This window comes from Leguminivora glycinivorella, chromosome Z, assembly GCF_023078275.1.
Source record: "Leguminivora glycinivorella isolate SPB_JAAS2020 chromosome Z, LegGlyc_1.1, whole genome shotgun sequence".
NCBI lineage: Eukaryota > Metazoa > Arthropoda > Insecta > Lepidoptera > Tortricidae > Leguminivora > Leguminivora glycinivorella.
Window position 1 is genome coordinate 3,439,640 of NC_062998.1, and position 24,367 is coordinate 3,464,006.

The 24,367-nt window shown below is 39.0% G+C and overlaps 1 protein-coding gene across 5 annotated transcripts; it reads right to left on the bottom strand.

Annotated features, from left to right (window-relative positions):
* On the bottom strand, positions 1 to 23,366 carry LOC125240979. Of its 5 annotated transcripts, none has more exons than XM_048149214.1 (9): positions 23,133 to 23,366; positions 5,577 to 5,805; positions 4,656 to 4,773; positions 4,461 to 4,550; positions 4,169 to 4,291; positions 3,440 to 3,487; positions 2,583 to 2,747; positions 1,997 to 2,165; positions 1 to 1,101 (listed from the first exon to the last, which is right to left on the bottom strand). In XM_048149214.1, the coding sequence occupies exons 2-9, from the start codon at positions 5,785 to 5,787 to the stop codon at positions 1,015 to 1,017; spliced, it is 1,011 nt and encodes a 336-aa protein (XP_048005171.1). In that variant the 5' UTR covers positions 5,788 to 5,805; positions 23,133 to 23,366; the 3' UTR covers positions 1 to 1,014. The 5 variants fall into 5 exon arrangements, with proteins under 5 accessions (XP_048005171.1, XP_048005172.1, XP_048005174.1 ...); XM_048149215.1 differs by lacking the exon at positions 23,133 to 23,366 and adding an exon at positions 22,893 to 23,086; XM_048149217.1 differs by lacking the exon at positions 23,133 to 23,366 and adding an exon at positions 22,930 to 23,081.
* Between the last annotated feature and the right edge of the window lie 1,001 nt (positions 23,367 to 24,367).

Consider the following 24,367-nt stretch of genomic DNA (forward strand, 5'->3'; position numbering starts at 1 on the left):
TTTCTAGTAATAAGTATAATAACAATACATAATAGTATTAATAGTGTAAACCTTCTCTAAATTCATTCCCGCCAGTCTTATTGTATTCAATCGTCTTCTCAATCTTGTTACCTAGTCCTAGATGTGCAGAATATAAAAAAAAGTTTCAATACTTGGAAACGTTCTACGAAAATTTCACAGGAAACATCTTATTATAAACGTATAGTAAGGTTTCCGATAATTTTCCATGTAAAACTTTCTCAATGTCGGAAATCTCCGATGGCACATTATTAGGATTTTGATTTCTATGTATATTAATAATGAATTCATTAATAAACTTCATAATGTTTTTTAATACACATTATCTTCATTACATTGATTACTCGCATTAGCGTAAGACTTCCGATGTATCATTTACGATACAAATATTCAGGATGTATCATATGAGATACATAATGCTAAACAACACATGATTTACAAAAGTTCATTCCAAGCATAATGTATATTTCCAGTCAGTCATGTTTAAAAATACCTCGATACCGCCGTATCAAATTCAGCCTTTTGAGCCCTATTTTGAGGTGCTTGTTTGCAAGTCTTCTGTTGATATAATACCTTACCTCTACTAACTGTACATAATGTACCAGCATTTCCACACACATGCTTGATAATTTTCAGAGGACTGAGGTAAACGTGACAGCTAGCCCAAAAGCATATGCCACTGGTCTCACCAAAAGCGATGAGCTATCAGCGATAGAAACGAACAAAAGACAGTCGCCGCCGTGTAAATAAACGAGAGAGCTCGCGCTATCATCGCGTCTCTTTTATTTCCACGGGAGCGACTATCTTTTGTTCGTTTCTATGGCACATCGCTTACTCGCTTTTGGCGGGACCAGTGCCTATGAGTGGTTACGAAGCTTCGCTCAACTGCCGCACCGCAGTGAAAAATAACACCTATTTAACGAAGTCCATTAGTTATACCTGCGCTGACATTTTAACTGAGCCTTGTGTGGCCGAGTTTATGCATTTCTGGTATTCTCACGTCTGCCGCTCTGCGGTGAACGAGTAAGAGTACTCTCGGTCCAAGTCGAAGCGAGTACGCTTTTTGATCATCGGGAACTGTGTCTGAAAATAAATAATTAAAATTGAAACTAATTGAGGATTTTTTGTAGTATTTGAATTTAACAAGAAAAAAATAACTAAATAACTTTTTTTTTTAGAATAACTCGACCATCCTGACTGGATGACGGCCTATAGAATACAAACTTACTAAAGTGTAATCAGGCCGCCTCCAAGTCTCGGATTAAGCACGAACGCCATGCCCCCAGACTACTCAAGCGTTTGATTTGATGATTTTTCTAGTGACGTCTCTGGGGTCCTACATCTACCTACAAGTAGTCTAAGTACAAGTAGTCAACTCGGCCATCCTCACGAGAAACTTACTAGAGAGTCATCAGGCAACCTCCTCAGTCTCGGGTTTAAGCACGAAAGGCACACTCTCGAGCCCGCTGTAGCCGCCGAGTCTCTACCAGCTGTAGTGACGTCACTGGTACCTATAACCTACCTATTTACACGTACACCAAGCAATAGCAACTCTGCCATCCCGACTGAAGCGTGTCCTCACGGGATACTTTCTAGAGAGTCATCAGGCAACCCCCGGAGTCTCGGGTTAAGCACGAAAGGCACACTCTCGAGCCCGCTGTAGCCGCCGAGTCTCTAACAGCTGTAGTGACGTCACTGGTACCTATAACCTACCTATTTACACGTACACCAAGCAATAGCAACTCTGCCATCCCGACTGAAGCGTGTCCTCACGGGATACTTTCTAGAGAGTCATCAGGCAACCCCCGGAGTCTCGGGTTAAGCACGAAAGGCACGCCCTCGAGCCCTCTGTAGCCGCCGAGCCTCTACCAGCTGTAGTGACGTCACTGGGACCTATAATCTACCTACTTACAGGCTTTCCAAGAAATAGCAACACGGCCATCCTGAATTTAGCGTGTCCTCAAGATATACTACTCACTAGAGAGTCATCAGGCAGTCCTCTCAGTCTCGGGTTGAGCACGAACGGCACGCCCTCGAGGCCGCTGTAGCCGCCGAGCGTCTGGTAGTTGTTGCGCGGGAGCGGCGCGGGACCCTTCTTGCGGATCGGGGGCGGGGGCGACGTCACGGGCGACTCTGTTGATGGGGGCCTGTGGATATGAGATTAGAACATATCACATCGATTATCTAATCGTTTTATCTCCGTTCTGACACCGTAACCGTTCTGCAATGTTTTAGTGCGAAATAGTGATTTCGCATAAAACATTGCTTTCAGGGCTATCAGTTTTGTTATGTGAGCGGTTAAGAGATGCTAGTGGCTCCCCCCTCACATTTGTGTCAAGCTCTTATTTATCAACACGAAACGGCATTTTTGGCGTTTTAACTCCAAAGTAATATAATACTTCGACATGGGATTCTTCAAGTAGTGGGTATTTAGGGTTTTCAAGAGTTGACAACGCTTAAGTGGCTCCTTTGATGTTGATATTGTCCACGGCCGACGATGATCATTTCCCATCAGAGGGCTCGTATACTAATTTATCACATAAAAAATCTATAATGAGCTATACCTTGGTGCCGGTCTCGCGGGCTTAATATTGTAAGACGGACTCAAGGCCTCGTAATCGTGTCCCGTGGTGAAGTCCTCTATGTTTGGATACGCGCTCACGTTCATATTCTTCAAGTCCGATATTATCGGGGATAGTTTTGGCGGCCTCTCGGGCGCCGCTCGCAACCTGAAAGGGCATATTACTGAATAAAAAGGACATATTAAAGATAAAAGAACATTTTAACAAGGGTCCAAGTCCAGTCCATGAGACAGCAAACCCTGAACTATTGAAGCTTCAAATAACTTTCAAAGTTAGTTTCAATAAAAAAAAACAACGGAACAAGGTCTCGTGTAATCTTTTCGTTCGATAATTTTCTTTTTGACGGAATGTCATGATAAAATATCATGGATTTGGATGATCAACCATTCCAAACAAACAAATATTAAAAAGAAAGCCAGCTTCCCGAAGCGCCGTATGATGCCTTAGTTCGTCCATAAAAGCGTTGAAAGTCTAGCGCTAAAGCGGATGCTTTTTTTAATCAGGAGGTCGAGACTTCAAAAATCAAAAACTTCAAACGCTTTCTGGTACCGGACAAAACACACATCACGCGGCAACCACACTAATCCCATTAAGACCTAGCTTTTCCTTTGAGTTGGAAGGTCAAATTTCAATCGGTTATTATAACGGGCCAGGGCAACGTTATTTCCTGGGGTTCCCAGAAAAAGAGCTAGATTACAAAGATGATGCCCCCAAGGTAGGAGTCTATAGTTTGCAAGTCTCATGCGTTGCAGCGGCATCGATTATTATGGTATGAAAATCAGGCGATGATTAAAAACAAAACAATCCGAAAAAAAAACAACTCAGGCGGCGGAAAATACCTATTTGTCCAGACTAAGATGTCATGATACAGTTTCGAAGATATAGAGCTGGAAATAAACAATATTTAAATATTTATTATATACATATATAAATATAAACTATAAAAAAAAAATATATATTCAGAACCACTGAGAAGTTAGTATATATCAATCAATATTTTGAAAATCTCATCTTTCAAATAATTGCTAAAAGTATATTTAACTTCGTATACATTTTTGAAAAGTTTGTTTACACCTGCTTGCTTTTTTTTACAAATTCGTTACGCCCGTGAACTTCCGCATTAAAGAACAAGAAGCAAATTCAGTACAATACTCGCTCGTACAAGTTGCCCCGTTTATAATCTTGAAAAGGCGGCAAATGCGATTGCATTGTTATATTGTTGAACCGTGAAAAATGTCATTGCGTTTACATAAATAATGTACTGTCAATTTGATTTTTATAGGTTATAGGTTAAATGGGTGGAAGATAGAAACGGATGCAACGTAAACTGTTAAGTTAAAGTTGATACATTTATTCAGTACTGTTTTACAAGGTTTTTTTTCACTTATAACAAGTGTGTTTGACGTGTAGTAGTTTTCTGTTGAAAGAAAAGCTCGCATTCATTGTGTTCGGCTTATAAATAATTATATATTGATTACCAGAATCGGAAGTTCCCTAAAAAGTGTTGTATTACGAGCGTTTTTCATTCAATATTCATGAAAGTATAAAGTATTTTGAACAAAACTTACCTTCTATTGGCCTCTGGAGTGGTATTGGAGACGACGTTCTCATACTCATTCTGTGTGTGCGTCGGGGACGATTCGACGCTGCCGTCGCCGACTTTGAAGCACACCATCTTGCCGTTTATCTCTCTGTGAATACGTTTAAAATATCGTGTGATTCATATCCTGGTCACGGCACCAAAATGTAACAGTCACTTAGATGAGCGACCATTTTCTAATTTCCAAATTAGCTTTTAAATATATTAGAATTGATGCAATTTTATTTATGTTAGGCCCCACTTGATGGTATGACACTCACCCAGCTAGTATAAATCCTCTAGGCGCCTGTCGCATCCGCGAGCATACAATCACATCCGTCACGGGTGGCAAACGCGGTTCTGCCGCACCTCTGAAAATGTATATGTAATTAATTAAAAATATTTTCAATAATGGAACGAAAATAGGATCTCAGTTAGTTTGAACGTTGGGACATATTCTATTTATTTTTATTTACCTTGACACTCGTGTACATAAACGCCGCTTGCCCGCTCTCCCGGCCACACTGTAGCCAGGCGGGGCGGCTTCACGTTCACCGACCACCGCTATACCGTCCATCACGTAACCTGGAACGCCTAGAACAAAAGAAAAACCTTAGTGATAATGATTGTTTCATACTGACACGGGGTTGACGTGGTCAACGGGCTCATCATATTTAAGTCTGACTGACGGCCACATATCTGTGACATTTGTCTAGTCCAATAACTAGAGACTCGACTTCAGACTTGGACAGGCAGATGTAAAGCATACGCTTCTTTCCGAACAGCCTATAGTAAGCCAACGTCAGCATCCTCATCATAAGTCCGGCTGACGGGCACATAGCCGGCGGGACACTTGGCGACGGACTCCACTATCTGTTGTCCTCATCGTCTGTCCGACTCACAGCGACATATCTTGCGACTAGTATTGTTTAGAGAACCGTCTAAACTCACTTTCAGATTTAACATGCAGATATAGTGCGTTGGCTTCTTGCCAAACAGCCCATTTTGTCGCAGAACAACAGCGTCAGCATCGTCATCATAAGATTCATAAGTCCGGCTGACGGGCACATAGCCGGCGGGATACTTGTCTAGTCTAGAGACTCACCTTCAAACTTGGACAGGCAGATGCAGTGCGTAGGCTTCATGCCAAACAGCCCATTCTGCCGCAGTAAGCCAGCGTCAGCATCCGCATCATAAGTCCGGCTGACGGGCACAGAGCCGGCGGGACACTTGTCTAGTCTAGAAACTCACCTTCAGAGTTAGACAGGCAGATGTAGTACGAAGGCTTCTTGCCAAACAGCCCATTCTGCCGTAGAAGATCAGCGTCAGCATCCTCATCATAAGTCTGGCTGACGGGCACATAGCCGACGGGACACTTGTCTAGTCTAGAGACTCACCTTCAGACTTGGACAGACAGATGTAGTGCGTAGGCTTCTTGCCAAACAGCCCATTCTGCCGGAGTAAGCCAGCGTCAGCATCCTCGTCATAAGTCCGGCTGACGGGCACATAGCCGGCGGGACACTTGGCGACGGACTCCACTATCTGCAGCGAGAGCAGCGGCCGGGAGTCCGGCAGCGCCCCGTTCAGCGCGCTGAGTACGCGCGACATTCTTACATCGTTTGGGTTCTGGAAAGTTTTTATAGATTGTTAGATGAGAATGTTCTGAACACCAAAATGAAGAAGAGTTGGAAAGTGGAGTGGATACTGGCACTAGGCGAGGAAAACTAAAGGGCCTAAAAACACGATAAACGAAGGGTAGCCTAGCATTTTTACTCAGGCAACGATGAGAGGAGCAACCTGGTTCTACGAGTATCAATAGCACTAGCGGTGCTTTTGGTTGACTCCCACATGTAGTCTTTTATCTCCGCCTAAATGTCATTTTTTTGTCATGAATGTAATTCATGATGTAAATCATTCACAATATCTTTAAAGTTGAAATTAGGCAACCAACCAAGTAAGTAAGTAATTTGATCGCCTGTAAGCTCTAAAGCGTTGAGTGGAGAAAGCAAATTGATTGTCTATGGCTACTCTCTGATCTGGAAGAGAGCCAACAATTGGGTTTAAACGACCTTACACTACACAGTCTGGTCGCGTCTGAATATGCCTTAAATTCTAGTTAAAACTCAACAGAACATGCAACGCGAATTGTTTGAATTATTTAAGTACAAAATAGACATAGACACAATTATTTTGAAATGAATGCAGTTAAATATAGTTACACCCATTAAGCCAAGTGTTCTGTTCACCCATATTGTTACACTTAACTGTATATAAATGACAATCGCTCAGCTACAAATCTTTACTCTTGTAAGCGCAAATAGCAAAATTCCCAAAGCACGGAGAAGCAGCGCAAGCACAATTGGTTTTATTACAAAACATCGAATTTTCTTATACTTCAACAAAAACATTGCATTGGTAATAAGTAACAATAACAACTGAAGTTTTCCGTTCCATTGTTGAAGTAAAAAAAGTTGTGTTAAAAAAAACAGAAGTTTCACCATTTCCGTGATACAAAGCTGATGGCGGAACGGTCACTACAGTTTTGATACGCACTCGAGTTTTGAGTCTACTAAATTTGAACAAGTGCAATACCCTAAGTTTTTATAGCGTAACACAGTATTATGCTTGCAGCCGGCTTATTATGCTTCAAATTTTATCATTTATCCACGTGGATAAAGTATCCGTCACACTTTGGCAAGTATGTCGGTGTGAGAGTGACAGATGTCTTATCCACGTGGATAAGTGATAAAATTTGAAGCATGATACGCCGGCAGAACCTCATAAAATAAGCATTTTTGTTTGGTGCACCCCGAAGTACCCCAACCTATGAATTTACAACAAAATTATACGAGTCTCTAAACAGAAAACTCAAAGAACCTCTGTGTGTATTTTATTCAGATATACCATACCTACTTAGTCGCCGTCTAGTATATTGACATCACCTAAAGTACAACATCCGAATCGAATAGTATATTTTCTTCGCAATAAACACAATAGAGACACATCGAACTCCCCACTCAATAAAGTTCACTTAAACCTTTTATAGTCCACCGTCCCTAAAAGCTTAAGCGCCAGTCAACACCTATGGAGATACGTCAGTTCGTCCCTGAGACGGACACATGTCTAGACAGCTTGCCGGAATCGAGCGAAGATTAACAGAAGCTCACAATCCCTTGAGTAGATGCAGCAGGAAATGGCAGGAATACAATAAGTTTGCTAGTATTAAATTAGTATGAAACTATGAATTCACTTTAGGTACCTACTTAGGTAGATGTATGGCATAAAGATGGTGTTTTTAACATAGGAGACCAAGCGAAGTGTCACAATCTCAGCACGGATTTGTTGTTATAGTAGAGTAGTTTTCGAAGTAAATGTGCGGTCCCTAGCTTGATTGATGGCGTAGAGATTCGCGCAGTCTATAATTTACAGAGCCATTACCGAAAGTACTTAGTGGAAGTTAAGGCGGGTGTACTTAATCTACAACAGCGTTTCTTTTTCTAGCTTTCCGCTATCGATACACCTTAGGTATACGAGTATATTAAGGTATTTATTAGGTAGGTATTAAGTAAGTCGTCTTTAGTGAAGCTCCTCAATTACGAATATTTATTCGCAACGTAGAGTTCAACTATGTTGGTTGCTAAAACTCATATGGCAAATAGAATAAGAGGATAGTGTCTGTGCACTAAGAGAATGGATTAATGAGATTATAAGAGTCCCAAGCACTCGTATAATGGAAGCAAATATAATGGAAATGTAGACGGGTTAGGAGCAAACACTTTTGTTCGCATAAGTTTTCACATTTCACTGTAAGGGAACTAAATCGGCAATGGGAAAATTATTCTTTGATGCTGTTTGACTGTACAGCGGTTTAGCGTAAAGAGCGTATTGACAGACTTCCGCATTTACATTTAGTTCAACATATTGTTTAGCCTGAACAAAGTTTGCTTGGTTGTAATATTAATTGTTCTGCATTTAAATGATTTAGTGGTCTTACATATATTATACGTTCCAAATAATTATCCGAATTGTGACAGACATGTGAATAGATAAAATTTTAAAGGATATATTATTACCCAATTTACCCAAGAGTGTTTTAAGTAGGAGACGCGACAAGATGACAAGTCATTTAGGACTCTCATGATTGCTTGTACCTACTACGGACTGTATTGATAATGTTGATATCCTTTGCATGCCAGCGCCCGCTTGCTGAAACCGGACCGCTCATGGTCGGAAGTCGAAAGGGCATCCATCATCACAAATCCTAAAACCTACTTAAGTTAGTGTTAGGCAGGCAGGCGGCGGCGTACACCGTTCCTTCAAATTAGTGAATCATACGACCACTATATAGTAAAATGCCTTGGTGTAAATATGGCCTTAAATTTTGAACTCTCAATGAAAAAAGCTTGCTCACCTAAATGGCCATACACTGCGATCTAGTTGTGGGATGAGCCCCCTACCGAAAGACTATGGAAGGACTACAGTGGTTAGGTTTTTAGGACTCCCATGTGATTTTAATAAAATCCTTCTTCATTTGAAATTAAATTTATAGTATTTGAAATAACGTTTATAAAATCTTCATTGTAAACCGGATGGTGCTAACGTTGTACTATATTTATGATACGAGTTCTATTAAAAGGACCGGTTGTGTTGGACCGTAGGATGATAAACCTTTAAACTATTACGTAAGTTAAACATTAACTGATTACGTTATCTCGAATAGTTTCAATTTAACGAGTCAATGTATACTCGCGCATAGAGACCACTGTAGTGACACAAAATAAATTCTTGATAGAAGATTTATACGGTGTTGGAATCTAACGGCCCAGCCACGACATTGGTCTAAGCGCGACAGCGGTGAGCGGCAGCCATACGTGCGAATGAAAAGTCCCATCGCTGTGTCTCGCTCCAATGTATGGCCGCCGCTCACCGCTGCCGCGCTTAGACCAATGTCGTGACTGAGCCGTAAGGGTAAGGCCTATTAAGGCCTGAGTGGACGGTCGGAGCGGAGCGTTCGGCGGGGCGTGTCGCTGGGCAGGCGGCCACACAATACAGCGTCGATTCAGGACACTTGTATGAGCTTCAATTGTTTGACACGCACGCCGCACGCCCCGCCCCGCACAACGCCCAATATGAGCGTGCACCTGCACTCAGGCCTTACACTACGCGTGACTTACTGTCGTAACTTTCGTTACATCTAGTTCTCACTACAACGCCAGTTCAGCAGTAACAATTTGATATCAATAAATGAGGCAGTATTCATTAAAACCAGTTATTTCATGTGTTGAAGTTGAAACCGGAAAACGATGTTAACGATGGACCGATACACAGCGAAATGACATTAACAAAAACTTTGTTTTGTCGCAGGTTCGATTTTTTCCTTGAAATGCTAATAAGTTTATTAGTTTTATTACTAACGATTTAGTCATAACTCATAAGTTAATGTTGTTCGGTTGGTATTGGTATCCTTGTTGGGACAAATGAATCATCAGTATCATCACCCATTAAGCTATAAGTCACCTTTTAATTGCTCATAATGCTCATACATTTATTACTTACTCTTGGAATTTTAGGAAACAATTAGTAGGTAAAAGGTTCCGTATGCAGAGATACACTAAGTACATATCATTATTTTATTATTTAAATCATCGATAGACTAGTATAGTACATTACGATACAAGTGCGTAAAAAAGGAAGTTCGAAGTCGAAGTTACGAATTTCTTTTTGCAAGTGTATCGTACGACGTTTTTCAGTACAGATGGCCCTCTGAAGATTCGACCTGGCATATATTGAACCATTTGAACAATGAACTCTATCTGTACTGAAAAAGAAGTTTCATTCACGATGTCGAGCAAATTAGACAAATCTATTCTTTAACTGCTTAACAATACAAATCACACCACCCGTCTTTCCGAATGGCCCGATCTACACATAGGTATTGTAAACTAACCGTTAGCTGCACGTTTGAATCCTAGGCCACTGTAGAACCTTTGCACAGTAAACGTGAATGTGATTTCTATGGCAAATAGAACACGGTGTCAATAAGACAGGGTTCTAGATACAAATTGGTTGACCGGACGTATATCGTAGATTCGCGCATATTAATAGCTATGTACACTATGACTTACACTGGTGGGTGTAAACCGTTATACATTAGAAAGGAGGTCGTTTGTCAATTAGCGGAGCAGGTGATCTTAACAAATTAATCTAAATTAAATGAAATAAAATAAATGTAGTTATTATCTTAAAGAGTGTGTCTACAACTTTTGACTATTCACAATCTCCAATTATTAACGGGGTAATAACTAAACCCACACAAAGTTGACCTAAAATGAGAAAAACGTATGTCGCCGTTTAGTAAACTTTGTTAAAAAAATTCAATACCCTAGTTATAACATTATGTGATTCTGAAAGCCAGATAAATAGACTACAAGTTTTGGGGTTTTTTATATTTTTCCTCTCAAAGGCAACAAAGAAATTTTACCTTAAATTTAAACTATCGTAAAATTTCCATACATTCGCCATTGCTGTCAGAATTCTCCTTTCGATTAGATGCCGTGAGCGGCTCATCGGAGGCAGACGTGTCGCCGGTCGCTCCGCGTTGACAATTAAATTTGACAAATATTTTGACAGAAAATAGTGTACGTACACGAAAAACCATACCAGTGTAAAACTGTGCTCAAAATAAATAGGGTAAGTCGATAATGTCAGGTGGAGATCCAATCTCATTTAAAGTGTAAAAGTGCATGGCTTGTGCATCAAAAATAAATAAAAATATATCACATTATTAAAGAAAATAACGAACACAACCGAATGAGTATAAATGATTTCATTCTAGTTCGGTTAAATTGAAAAGAGTTTCATGTTTTCTTTTACTCATTGGAATAAATTTTCATCACGCTGGTATTAACAGTACGTCATTTAAAAAATATATATGACAGCACCTACGTCAAATTCTGTCAACCAGGTTGTATGTAAACAATTATAATTTAATTTATTTTTACATATTTAGATACTTATTAATCGATTCTTACTTAGAATAGAAGAAAGGGAAATGCGGGCGGGTATATAAGTACCTATTTATTAAATACAATATTCCGTATGGTGTGCTTCTGGTTCAAATTTTTATATAAAAAAATGTTTCAATGCATGTACATACCACGAACACGTAAGTAACCGTAAGTTCATCGTTGTTTAGAAAGTAACGCTCGTTTTGAATGGCACTTCTCCATTCAACTAGACCAGATGTTCATGGAACAGTCACCAGCATACGTATATGACTATGAACGGCCGTGACAACATATCCGATTATCTATAGGGGCCATAAGTATATGACGACATATTCCCGGCAAAAAATTGTGATGCTTCGTGACCGGCAAAAACATAGTCTCTCTTTCTAGCGTCTCGCGAGCGTAGCGTCGGGCCAACTGTATGGAAAAAGACGCCGCGTCGCGTCGGCGCGGCTTAGCCATACAGTTGGCCCGACGCTACGATCGCGAGACGGTAGATGTGGGAGGGTCCTTATCCGTATAAATATCTGATCGGGTCGCTTAAAAATATTTGTTTCCTTATAAAAATCTAAATTACACTCTCACTCGCATAATTATCTATCCATTGTTAAAGCAAATATATATCTTACGGGCTAGAAATCATTAATATGTAATTAAAGTGCAATAACAAACCCTACCTTAGTTGCCTTAGAGCGGTAAATTGTATGAGGTGATTTGACATCTCACGAAACACGTGATATTGTCGTTGCATATGTCTGTCTCATCTGTTCTTAAACTATGACAACTAAACTTATTACAAATCTGATATCAGAAGCCTTTTTACAAGCTTTTATTCAACTTGCCTTGTTAGTTTGGGTCAAAACGTAGAAGCTAAATTTGACCCACTTTACGGTTTCCGATTGAGCTGAAATTTTGCACACATATGTAAATCACGTGACAATGCAATATTATGGTATCATGGAGGTGATCTGATGATGGAGCAGAAAGGTGGTCAGAGGAACTCTGTTATGAAACGTCGTATCCCCATTGAGTAAGGGGTTTTTAGAAACATCTCGGAGAGCAATAGATGATTGTTGAAAGTTGAAAGAAAGGTACAGTCGGCTAAGGTAAAGCTTGTGCCAAAAATGAAATTTTTGCAAAAAAAAATATTATAAATTGGGAGGTGTAATTTTTTATTATCTCTGCATTTCATTGAGAAGAAAAACCGGCCAAGAGCGCGTCGGGTCACGGTCAGTGTAGGGTTCCGTAGTTCCAGGGAAAATAATATATTTAGGAGCATGAAAATGTCTGTCAAAGTTGGCATTTAAATTTATTGTATTATTTATTCATTTTAACTTTATTTTTGTGTGAAATTTTGCTCAGAATTTGTTCGTTATCCTTTTGAATGTAGTATATACCTACACTTCTAAAGTTTATGTTCCATACATACTTACTACAATTTTCTTTTCATTGACAGACGATTTCAATTTCAATTTTCAATTTCAATTTGATGGATAAATATCCGCGGCCTGAGGGGTGAATAGGATCAGGAATGGGGGGAATCGGGTCGCAAAGGGGGTGAATAGGTTTACTAAGGGGGTGATTAGGGTCGGAAGAGGGGTGAATTGGGATGCGTGGTCAATGGTTGTCAAATTGTATAAAAGATATATAACTTAAAGTGATGTTTTTATGAATGACCTCTCTGTATATGGACGCAATTTATACGTCAATGTATTGCTTCGTAGTTAGACTAGATACAAGAAATCAACATTTAGAAATGTTAATTACACTTCTGTCAACCTCCACGTTTCACCCATGATTGCTATAATATAAATGGATTACTTTAAAATAAAAATCATAAGTATGAAACTATACAACTAGGGAAGAAATAAAATTATTTTATTGAATAATTTTTGATTTGTTCTTTTTCAAGTTTATATAAATAATAAATTCTCAATTCGCTCAAAGGTTGAAAGAGACACCTTATAGGGATAAGTTCGCCTTTGTACACCATAACTATACTGTATTTATATGTCCTAACTTGTCTTATGTACAATAAAGTGTTCACATACATACATACATAAATTGAAATAGATATCATACACGAAAGAAAAAACGACAAGGCCTATTGATGGCCGAGCCGGGAATCGAACCCGGGTCTTCAGCTTACGCAGCTAACGTCATTACCACTAGGCCACCCGCCCGCCGTGTGGTACCCAACGAAATTTCTCTAGTGTATGTTATCTCTGATAGGCACATTTTGACCACCTCGTATATGAATCTTATAAGGCCCATTTGCACCAACCACTTAACTCAGGGTTAGTGGGCTGTCAACTGTCAAATTCCATGTAAAATAGTGGGTTAACCCTCAGGTTAATCCTCCATCTTCGTTGGTGCAAGTGGCACTTAGAGGATTACGGTATAGCGAGAGACATGGCGGGTTCGATTCCCGGCTCAGCCACCAGGGGGCCTTGTCGTTCTTACTTTCGTGCGTGATATCTATTTCAATGTATAAGCATGAAAACGGTTATGACTTTATTTTCAAATAAGTAATTTTTACTGATAAACTTTTTTTTTGGCATTTAATTTTGTAAGGTATGCTCCCAGCCGAAGATCAGCGCTGATGAAGAGGCACCAAAGAAAACACGTCCGTTCCATACAAGATTTATTAGCAGAGAGCGAAAATATAAACCTACCCACAATCAGTCGGTGCCTATAATTACTAAACTACCCACATATGTCACAAATTTATTTCAAAAAAACTTAATGTCATTATCAGTTTGGCGTTAATATTTGTGGGGTTTGAAATTGGACCAGAAGTGATATTAAAAAAAAACTATACATTTGTAACCTTTTGAATTTTGGAAGTCGGTTAAAAAATCTCGCCAAATGAGAATCTTTTTTCGCACAATTGTAAAACTAAATTATCTTTACTAGTTACCTCTAAAATACTAAATGAAATGACATCTATTGCGACTTAAGTAGTTTGCATAAATTAGTAACCCAATTCACCTAGAGACGGCGCTGCACTTTGGGCTACTTAGTACATCGTTTTCTGAATATTTTGGGTTCATGGGGTCGGAACGGGTATGAACTACAGTAATTTGTGCTGAATAGTACCAAAACCGACTTTTGAACGTCGATAGCACTTTTTTTATATGTTCCATGCTAATTTTTTACACAAAAAATCTTCCAGCGGTGTGAACTTCGGTTTGTCTTTGAAAATATGTCGTTTTATTTAGTAATTTTCGCTCACCCTAACGTTGGGGTGAATAGGGAAAAGTGCTAGGGTTGACCCTTTTGGACTACGAACAAAACCTGACTAACTAATATGTTATGAGTAGTCGGTTATGTATTAATAAAATAAATTTATCGAAATCTACACATATGATAACCTTAAACCAACCTTTATAAATGGTGCTCTGACGCAGTGAACAAGTAAGTATGGTCGTGGGCAGTGCGGTAACGTGTTAAAATATAAGCATAGTTTGTTGCTATTTTTCATGTTTAAATAACTTCTAAACTAACGTAGTGGTATTCAAGTAAAAGGTTCACAGTGAATATTAAGTAGCTTGCCAGAAATGTGTTTCTGCTTAGCTATACCTACCATTGTAAGTATTGAGTTTTGTATCATAAAGTCAAACTAGGCATTTATTACTAATGATTTACTCTGTGGGGTGCCTTTGATCACTTGCATGGGGTAACATTGACCATAATGACACATAGTTGATTATTGTCTGATTATGTCACGGTACTTGTTGAGTTGAGGCAGATAATTTGATCTCTTCGTGTGATAAATATTGAAACAATTGCAAATAAAGTTGGTTTTTCGAAGATGGTAGGTAATTTTTATTTTTGATCAAAGTAACCCCAAAATAGCGTTAAAGAGTTGTAATATTTGACTGTGCGAACCGTTTTTTTATCTTTTCTTGAGATAAAATACTTTTGCAAGGGGTTACATTCGATTACCATTTAAAAAAAACATAGGGTATCAAAGTAACCCCAATGTCAGTTTAAGTTTGATCTCATAGTTTTTTTTCTGCGTACATTATTTTGTTACTTTTCTAGATTTTTAGCAGGAAAAGACTAAAAAAGTTGATGGTCCCATTTTTTTTCTTTCTTTACATTAATAAATACCCATTAAATGTAGAAGCTAGCTATAGCTACCCATTACATGTAGAAGCTAGAGAAGTTTAAATTCCCAAATTGGTCAATGTAACCCCAGTTTACGGTAGACACCGTGAATCTATTCTAATAATTCTCTATTTATTTGAAAGAAAAATCGTTACGATTTTAAAATATGCAATCTAAGATAAAAATGCTTTTCATATATAGTTACAAACTTAGTTCAGAATTTTTTTTCGTACAACTTTTATTAAATTGGTCTACCTATCAAGTTCAAAATAACTTTCCTAGAAAGTCTTTATAAAGTCCTGCTTTTGAGTTTTTTTCATATTTGAGAAAACAGCCCTTATTGCCTGAAATACGGCAGTGATATTGACATTATTGACATTGACATTTGCTTTTTCGTATTTTGACTGCACTGTTGTATTTTTTGCCATGCTAATTTGAACTTTATCTCTGAGCGATGTTTTTTAATTTTCAGTCACGTCACAGATGTTTATGACATAACATCTAGGTATTTAGCCATTTAAAAGAAACTACAAGGGACTTTACAGACGTGGCGACTGCAACTGGTACAGGGCCTAAGCTATAATTTAAAATTATATTATGATTTTTATATGTTTTTTTGTGTTTTATTTATTACCAAGTATGAGTTTCAACATTTTCAACTCAAGAAACTGAAATTTAGAGAAGAGACTCGGAAATTGGGTAAGATAAAGAGTCTGATGCAGATGGCGATGGCGGTATTGGGATAAGATAAGATATGCGTCGATATTCCCTATCTTTCTTTGTGTCTCTGACTTGACTGCTGCTAGCTGTACTCTATTCATTAGGTTTTTATTTTATACACATACTTTATTTTGTATCAAACTAAATGATAAAAAACCTAACGACCAAAAAGAATAAAGAAAATATCTGATAGTCTTTAATACAACCCGCATATACGTAATGCACAGCACAGGCCTCTGAAGACCTGCAGGGCAATCATAGTCGCGCGATAAATGATAAAACATCGGACCGTCCCTATTGCACTTACAAATAGTGCGATAGGGCTGAATGTTTTATCATTTATCACGCGACCATAATTGTCTGCCTGGAGGTATCGGCCTTCACACACGACTTTGAATAATGTTTGCGGGGATAGGCAGGCTGACGATTTTTAATCTAAGTATAGAAAAGTAACGCAAAATGAAGTGCAAAGTAATTTGAAATACACCTAGATAAACAATCAACTGAGTAAGGAACGTTATCTACATATTTAGGTAAATTTAAGTCACATGAGACATGAACAGCGAAGGAAAGCTAGATGATGCGTATTTTTTCTCTGTCTTCTTGTATGCTACCTTTTTTACAGTTTAATTTCTCAAAGGAGGTCAGTAGTTGACTACAAACTCAAAATAACACTCTTGAAAAAAATTAAGGGTCACTGACCTTTCACAGTAAATTGAGGTAGTGTGAGTGAAGGGTGTTTGTGTGTGTAATGGGGTAATTTGACAGATTCTGAAAATTCTCCCTGCTCTACCCCCTCTTAACACCTACGTTCCTCCTACCACATTGGTGTAGGGGCTATTATTGTCTGAAAGATCTTACATGCAGTACAAATATATCGGGAGCGACTGAGCTGCTCACAAATACTATATGACCTATTGCCTTGATTAGAATGCGTGTTTGTACATTTTTGAGCAACTCGGCCGCTCCGCTATATCTGCCCCTTTAACACAACTTGCCTTGTCGCGCGCGAGTCCATACATCAAGCGCGACCAAATATGAAATCGCGCGCGATAGGCTTGTGTCGTTCACGAACTATGAACTGTTAGGAATAAAATCCCATCAATGACCGAAATGAACTGAATCTTTCCGTGCTCTGAGAATCGGTCTTTGCTCATTTAGTTCAGTATAGGATCGGCGAGCGCGAGCGGTTTGGATCGAGAACGAATGTGCGACTGCGCCGACCGAGAGCGAGAGCTACTTAGCAGAGCAACAAAAAAAAGTCAAGTTTTCATATTAAACTTCGGTTACTTACAACCTTTCGGCCCGAAATGTCACTATCTGTGGACTATTCGTATCATTTTGACACTATTCGGTCCCATTCGTTCTGATCTTTCTGACCGCAGTGGTCGCTGGTCTGGCTGAACTAAATGAGCAAAAGACCTAAAAGAGCGAACTAGTTCGTGGGAGCGATTGAACGAGATCGGAGCGCTCAGATCAACGAACGAAACGGCACAAGCCTAGCGCGCGACAAGGCAAGTTGTGCTAAAGGATCTGATGTCGACTGTACAGTCCAGTGCAAAAATATGTATCGAAAAAATCGTCTCATAAATATGGTACTTAACTTACTATACGCTCTTATTACACATATTATTGAGTAAGGTGTGTACACCCATATTTTTACACTTTACTGTACAATCAGAATCACATTTGATCCGAAGAATGGCGGAAAGAAATCCTATGACAGAGATCGGATTTAAGGGACTCACTCAGGCGACGCATGTCCTGAGACGCGGAACGGACGTCAGCACCACGCCACCCGAATGTAATTTAAAAAACGTCTCCTCAGTACGTTTTGTATAGGAAGGACGTAAGACGCGCCCCCAGGCGACGTCCCTTGCGCGTCCCTTGAGCGCCCTTCCTATACAAAATGTACTGATGAGACGTTTTTAAAATTACATTCGGCGGCGTGGCGCTGACGTCCGCTCCGCGTCTCTGGACATGCGTCGTCTGGATGGTCCCTAATACGTAAAAATTACCATAGTGTTTCTACGGTTCTATTTGTTCTACGGCTACCACGGACCATATTTTCATGGGCGATCGGATTCGGATCGGACGTGGTGCGAAACTGCTCTAAGCATCAGTAGGTACAGTCGTCATAAATATGTGTACGTTTTTTCACCTTATTGTAACGAGTTAAGGTAAAGAAATGTATACATATTTTTATGAACTCGACTGTAACTGTGACTGTGATAAAGACGCGCTACATATTCGGTAGTATTTGAATTTACGAACATCGCCTGATTGACCATAGGTAGACCTTATACATAAATATTTGAAATAAGGCGTAATAGGTTTATTTTAGCGTGGATCTTTTGGGCTGTAAATACACTAAACTCAAAATACACTAGTAGTCAATATGCTACAATTTCAAAACGACCTTTGCTCATAACACACGAGACCCTTAATCCTCCTTTTTTGAAGTCGGTTAATTACTATATTCCCAAAAGGAACCTGTCCTCGATATGCACCATTCTCATTGCGTACTATTTCCAAAATACTATAATCCCAAAATACCCTAAATTATCTCCACTCGGAAGTGCCAAAATACTCTACTGTCATAAGGCATTATTCCCAAAATACTCTAATCCCAATACACCCTAGTCCCAAAATACACTATTTTTTTTAATGCCAATTTCTCGTTTCTACGTTAATCGGAAGGGCGGGGGAGGAGGAGGAGGGGGGGGGGGGGGGGGTCACCTGGCGTTATTGGATTGAAATATGAATTTGTTTAGCAATGCCACTACTTACTTAACTTATTATTGGATTCCATTGTGGTGCGGGCGGTGGGCTGGTAACCGGTCACCATCACAATTTCGTTTAATTTCAACTCCTTACTTAGGAATTGATAATCATCATTGCTGCCATATTTCTTCAGCATAGGAGTTCACGCGACGGCTATCCGCAAACATAACGCGATATAATAACGTGAGTACAACCGTATTTCAATTAATTATTTGAATATGTCTCACGGAAGTTTAACGTGTATAATTGCAAACCTTACTTAGGAATTGATAATCATCATTTCCTATTTGCATTAAGAAATTAAGGTATTTTAGAGGCCATTATTCCCAAAATACTCTAATCCCAATACACCCTAGTCCCAAAATACCCTAATTTGTTTTTAATACCAATTTCTGTTTTTAGGGTTCCGTAGTCAACTAGGAACCCTTATAGTTTCGCCATGTCTGTCTGTCCGTCCGTCCGTCCGTCCGTCCGTCCGCGGATAATCTCAGTAACCGTTAGCACTATAAAGCTGAAATTTGGTACCAATATGTATATCAATCACACCGATAAAGTGCAAAAATAAAAAATGGAAAAAAATATTTTATTAGGGTATCCCCTCCCCCTCCTACATGTAAAGTGGCGGCTGATATTTTTTTTCATTCCAATCCCAACGTGTGATATATTGTTGGATAGGTATTTAAAAATGAATAAGGGTTTACTAAGATCTTTTTTCTTAATATTAATATTTTCGGAAATAATCGCTGCTAAAGGAAAAAAAGTGCGTCCCCCCCTCTAACTTTTGAACCATATGTTTAAAAAATATGAAAAACATCACAAAAGTAGAACATTTTAAGACTTTCTAGGAAAATTGTTTCGAACTTGATAGGTTTAGTAGTTTTTGAAAAAAATACGGAAAACTACGGAACCATACACTGAGCGTTGCCCGACACGCTCTTGGCCGGTTTTTACGTTATTAAGTTTTCTTTCAACTCCTGAATTGCCAAGAGTGGCACTGAAATTCATAGTTTCATTTGCTCTGTCTACACGATTTGTGAGTTTATGTACATTAACTTATTATACAGGGTGTATTTTGATAGCGGGTCAGTAAGGGCAGCTATGAGATGCCGTAGTCCTACGTGAAATTGGTCTAAGGGGACCATCCATCGATTTCAAATTGATGAAAAAAAAATTTTTTTTTTCGCATGGTGTTTTTTGATGCCAACCGATTCCATTCCTATTCAGTATCAATACTTGCCTAGGGGTCAACTTACGGCAATGCACTAAAAACCCACAAATCAATGGCTACATTTTACTATGGGGAAACTATCGAAAAAGTTTTCTTCAATTTGTGGCTCTTTAGTACATTACCGCAAGTTGAGCCTAAAGAAACTATCGATACTCAATGGGAATGGAATCGATTGGCATCAAAAAACACCATGCGAAAAAAAATTTTTTTCATACAAATTGTATGGGAAAAGTTTCTCGCAATTTGTGACTTTTCTAGCCGGAAACGTTTTTTTGGTCCCATACAAGCTTTTGATCCTGGATAGGAATGGGATCGATTGGCGTCAAAAAGTTTGTCAACAATGCCCTTTTTCTCGCATCCTGTATGTTTTTTCCAAAATCGTTAAATGCCATTTTTCATCAATTTGAAATCGATGGATGGTCCCCTTAGACCAATTTCACGTAAGGACTACGGCATCTCATAGCTGCCCTTATTGACCCGCTATCAAAATACACCCTGTATAATAAGTTAACGTACATAAACTCACAAATCGTGTAGACAGAGCAAATGAAACTTTGAATTTCAGTGCCACTCTTGGCAATTCAGGAGTTGAAAGAAAACTTAATAACGAAAAAACAGAAATTGGCATTAAAAACAAATTAGGGTATTTTGGGACTAGGGTGTATTGGGATTAGAGTATTTTGGGAATAATGCCTTATGACAGTAGAGTATTTTGGCACTTCCGAGTGGAGATAATTTAGGGTATTTTGGGATTATAGTATTTTGGAAATAGTACGCAATGAGAATGGTGCATATCGAGGACAGGTTCCTTTTGGGAATATAGTAATTAGGGTCTCGTGTGTTATGAGCAAAGGTCGTTTTGAAATTGTAGCATATTGACTACTAGTGTATTTTAAGTTAAGTGTATTTACAGCCCAAAAGAACAAAAGGTACTATGACGTCACGGAATAGATAGATAATATGTAGCAGTGACTTATAAAACCACAATTTTTTTTTTAAACCCCCGACCGTGACATAGTGGACCGATTTTCATTAGGGGGTGTTATAAGTTTGACGTGTCTGTCTGTCTGTCTGTGGCATCGTAGCTCCCAAACGGATGAACCGATTTAGATTTAGTTTTTTTTGTCTGAAAGCTGAGTTAATCGGGAGTGTTTTAGCCATATTTCATGACATGACGGTCTACTATGTCGCGGTCGGGGGTTTTTCAAAATTTTAATTTTGTGGTTAGGTTATATTTACACGGGAGTGAGTATCTTTAGTTCCTTTCTATCGCAGATAGCTCATAGACTACTCGCTTTTGGTGGGACCAGTGCCTTAGGATGGAGCATTTCCTTCGTTCGTTTATGTATTTGCTTCAATTTTTGGGATAAAGATAAGGATGAGGAAGGGGAAGGACAATTTACATTACATTGACGACCGGTCTGGCTCAGTCGGTAGTGACCCTGCCTGCTGAGCCGCGGTCCTGGGTTCGAATCCCGGTAAGGGCATTTATTTGTGTGATGAGCACAGATATTTGTTCCTGAGTCATGGATGTTTTCTATGTATATAAGTATGTATTTATCTATTTCAGTATGTATATCGTCGCCTAGCACCCATAGTACAAGCTTTGCTTAGTTTGGGGCTAAGTTGATCTGTGTAAGGTGTCCCCCAATATTTATTTATTTTATTTATTTATTATTTATTATTTATTAAGTATATGCCCCACAACTGCCTGAGCAGTTGTTAAATCACAGTTTGATCAAGAGTATGAGTTATGAAATTAAGAAAGTATATAATTGATTAGGTAGCAATTAAGTAGGATACAGCAGGACAATTTCGACTGAGGGTAAAATGCAACTGATCCAATTTTTTTCATGTTTTACAATGTTTGCATTATTATTAATTATGAATTAAAGTTTCTACTGGTTATATATGGCACGCGTGTTCAGTGGATACATGTGGAACTCTACTTAATAGTGTAATAATGGAAAACATGGATCAGTTACAATTAATCCCCCGTCGGGATTTGCCCCGCTGTACCTTAAGTAGGAAGTGGCATTCAATGACTTAAAGGTCCTTGTTCTTTATATGCATAAAGGGCATTAAAGGGCCATTTTATTTGAATGTTGTACAGAAAGGACCTTATTAATCTTGAAGGACAAAGACCCTTGGCATGCCATGTTTCCCAATAATTTTATATTGTACCATAACTGTTGTGTTACTGGTGTGTTACCTTAATTAAATAAATGTTTTATGTTTGCTAAAGCATACATTCGCAAAAGCATTTTATGAAAAATTTTAGAATATAAATAATAATAAAATATATCATTTTAAACTCTCTTAAAAAAGCTACATTGCCAACTAATATAACAATTATAAAAGAGAGAAAGAAAAAGCTTATATAGGACAGAGAATTCTATACAATTTCTTAGATGAATAGCACCCAAATACAATAGTTAATAATTCTAATTTTTGGATGCAACATAGGTTTCCATTTGGAACAGAAATTTGCCTTGTAAACAAGGAATTATAAAAGGGTTTTATTTTATCCTACTAGTCATCATTACCATGGAAACGAGGATCACCTACTTAATAATCACATAGTATTTCCAACTAATCTTCCTACATTCCTGAATGATTTGCTTACTCAAACATATTTGAAAAGCATCATCTGAAATATCTAATAATAAATACATTCGAAGAGTCGACAGTATTCAGTGAAAAGTAGTTAAAAATAAAGATAACACTCTTACCACTTTATCAGCACATGACATTCGCGCGCACATTAATAAAGCACTGGCAGATTGATCATAACTCTTCTCCCATTTAAGAGGGTTAGTCACTGCATAAAACATGCAATCTATAAACAATTTACCACTTACAAGAAACAGGCACAACACACATTTCTTGTAAATTTACCAGTTTTATCAACACAGATCGCTAGAATTACGCATTCAGTTGAGTTACGTCCGAACGGCCGACTTGGCACTGTTCCATGCCCCTTGCACTCGCGAGAAAAGTAATTAAAATCAATTGAATACTCGAACGATGCTGCCCGGCCCGCGGCTGCAGCGGACACTATATTATAATGACGCTTAATCCGTTAATAGTTATGTACTCACCAATTTATGACATCACGAGCCCCTGCGAGATGCTGAGACCTCTTTCTTTTCGATTGTATCCTTCAAACAATGAACCACTTAACGGGATATGTAAACAAAATTGAATCCAATATTTTGAATTAAAACGTTTAAAAAATCGATTATACTATCACGTTGTGCGACACTGTACCATTTAAGTTATTATGATAAGATTTATTTATAAATTCATTAATATATTATGACAACAAAACTCAGCCGAAATAAAATGAATTAAAATGGCAGGTTTGGCAGCAACGGGTGGTGCTGCCAGACTCAAGCTAGGAACACACTACGCGGACGTCCGTCTTGAATCGACCGCGGACGGGAATCTGGACAATGGAAATACACGTAGCCGTGCAAACTATCGGTCGACGGACGTGGACGTGGCCTTGAGCGCGTGGACGTCCGATCGAAATCTGGCTCGCCGGATGTTTTGTTCCGTGCACACTGGTAGGTCGCGGTCGCGGTCGTTTTACGACGGACGTCCGCGTAGTGTGTTCCTAGCTTGAAGCTAGGAACACACTACGCGGACGTCCGTCGTAAATCGACCGCGGACGGGAATCTGGACAATGGAAATACACATAAAGCTAGGAACACACTACGCGGACGTCCGTCGTAAATCGACCGCGGACGGGAATCTGGACAATGGAAATACACATAACCGTGCAAACTATCGGTCGACGGACGCGGACGTGGCCTTGAGCGCACGGACGTCCGATCGAAATCTGGCTCTCTGGATGTTTTGTTCCGTGCACACTGATAGGTCGCGGTCGCGGTCGTTTTACGACGGACGTCCGCGTAGTATGTTCCTAGCTTAACCGTGCAAACTATCGGTCGACGGACGCGGACGTGGCCTTGAGCGCACGGACGTCCGATCGAAATCTGGCTCTCTGGATGTTTTGTGCACACTGATAGGTCGCGGTCGCGGTCGTTTTACGACGGACGTCCGCGTAGTATGTTCCTATTTGGCTCTTTGGCTCAATCATTCCATGTCATTTTTATCAAACCCCACAAAGTAATAGAAACAAAATGTGTGTGTGTTATTTATAACTAATTATACTTTATAATAAGCGCACAGTGAGCATATTTTAATCTATTTTATTGACAATTAATGTAAAAATGTATTATTAGGAATTCGATCCTTGACTATTCATTTACACAACCATTTGCAAGAATAAAACGCAAAACTGTCATCGTGACAAGACGATCACCGATAT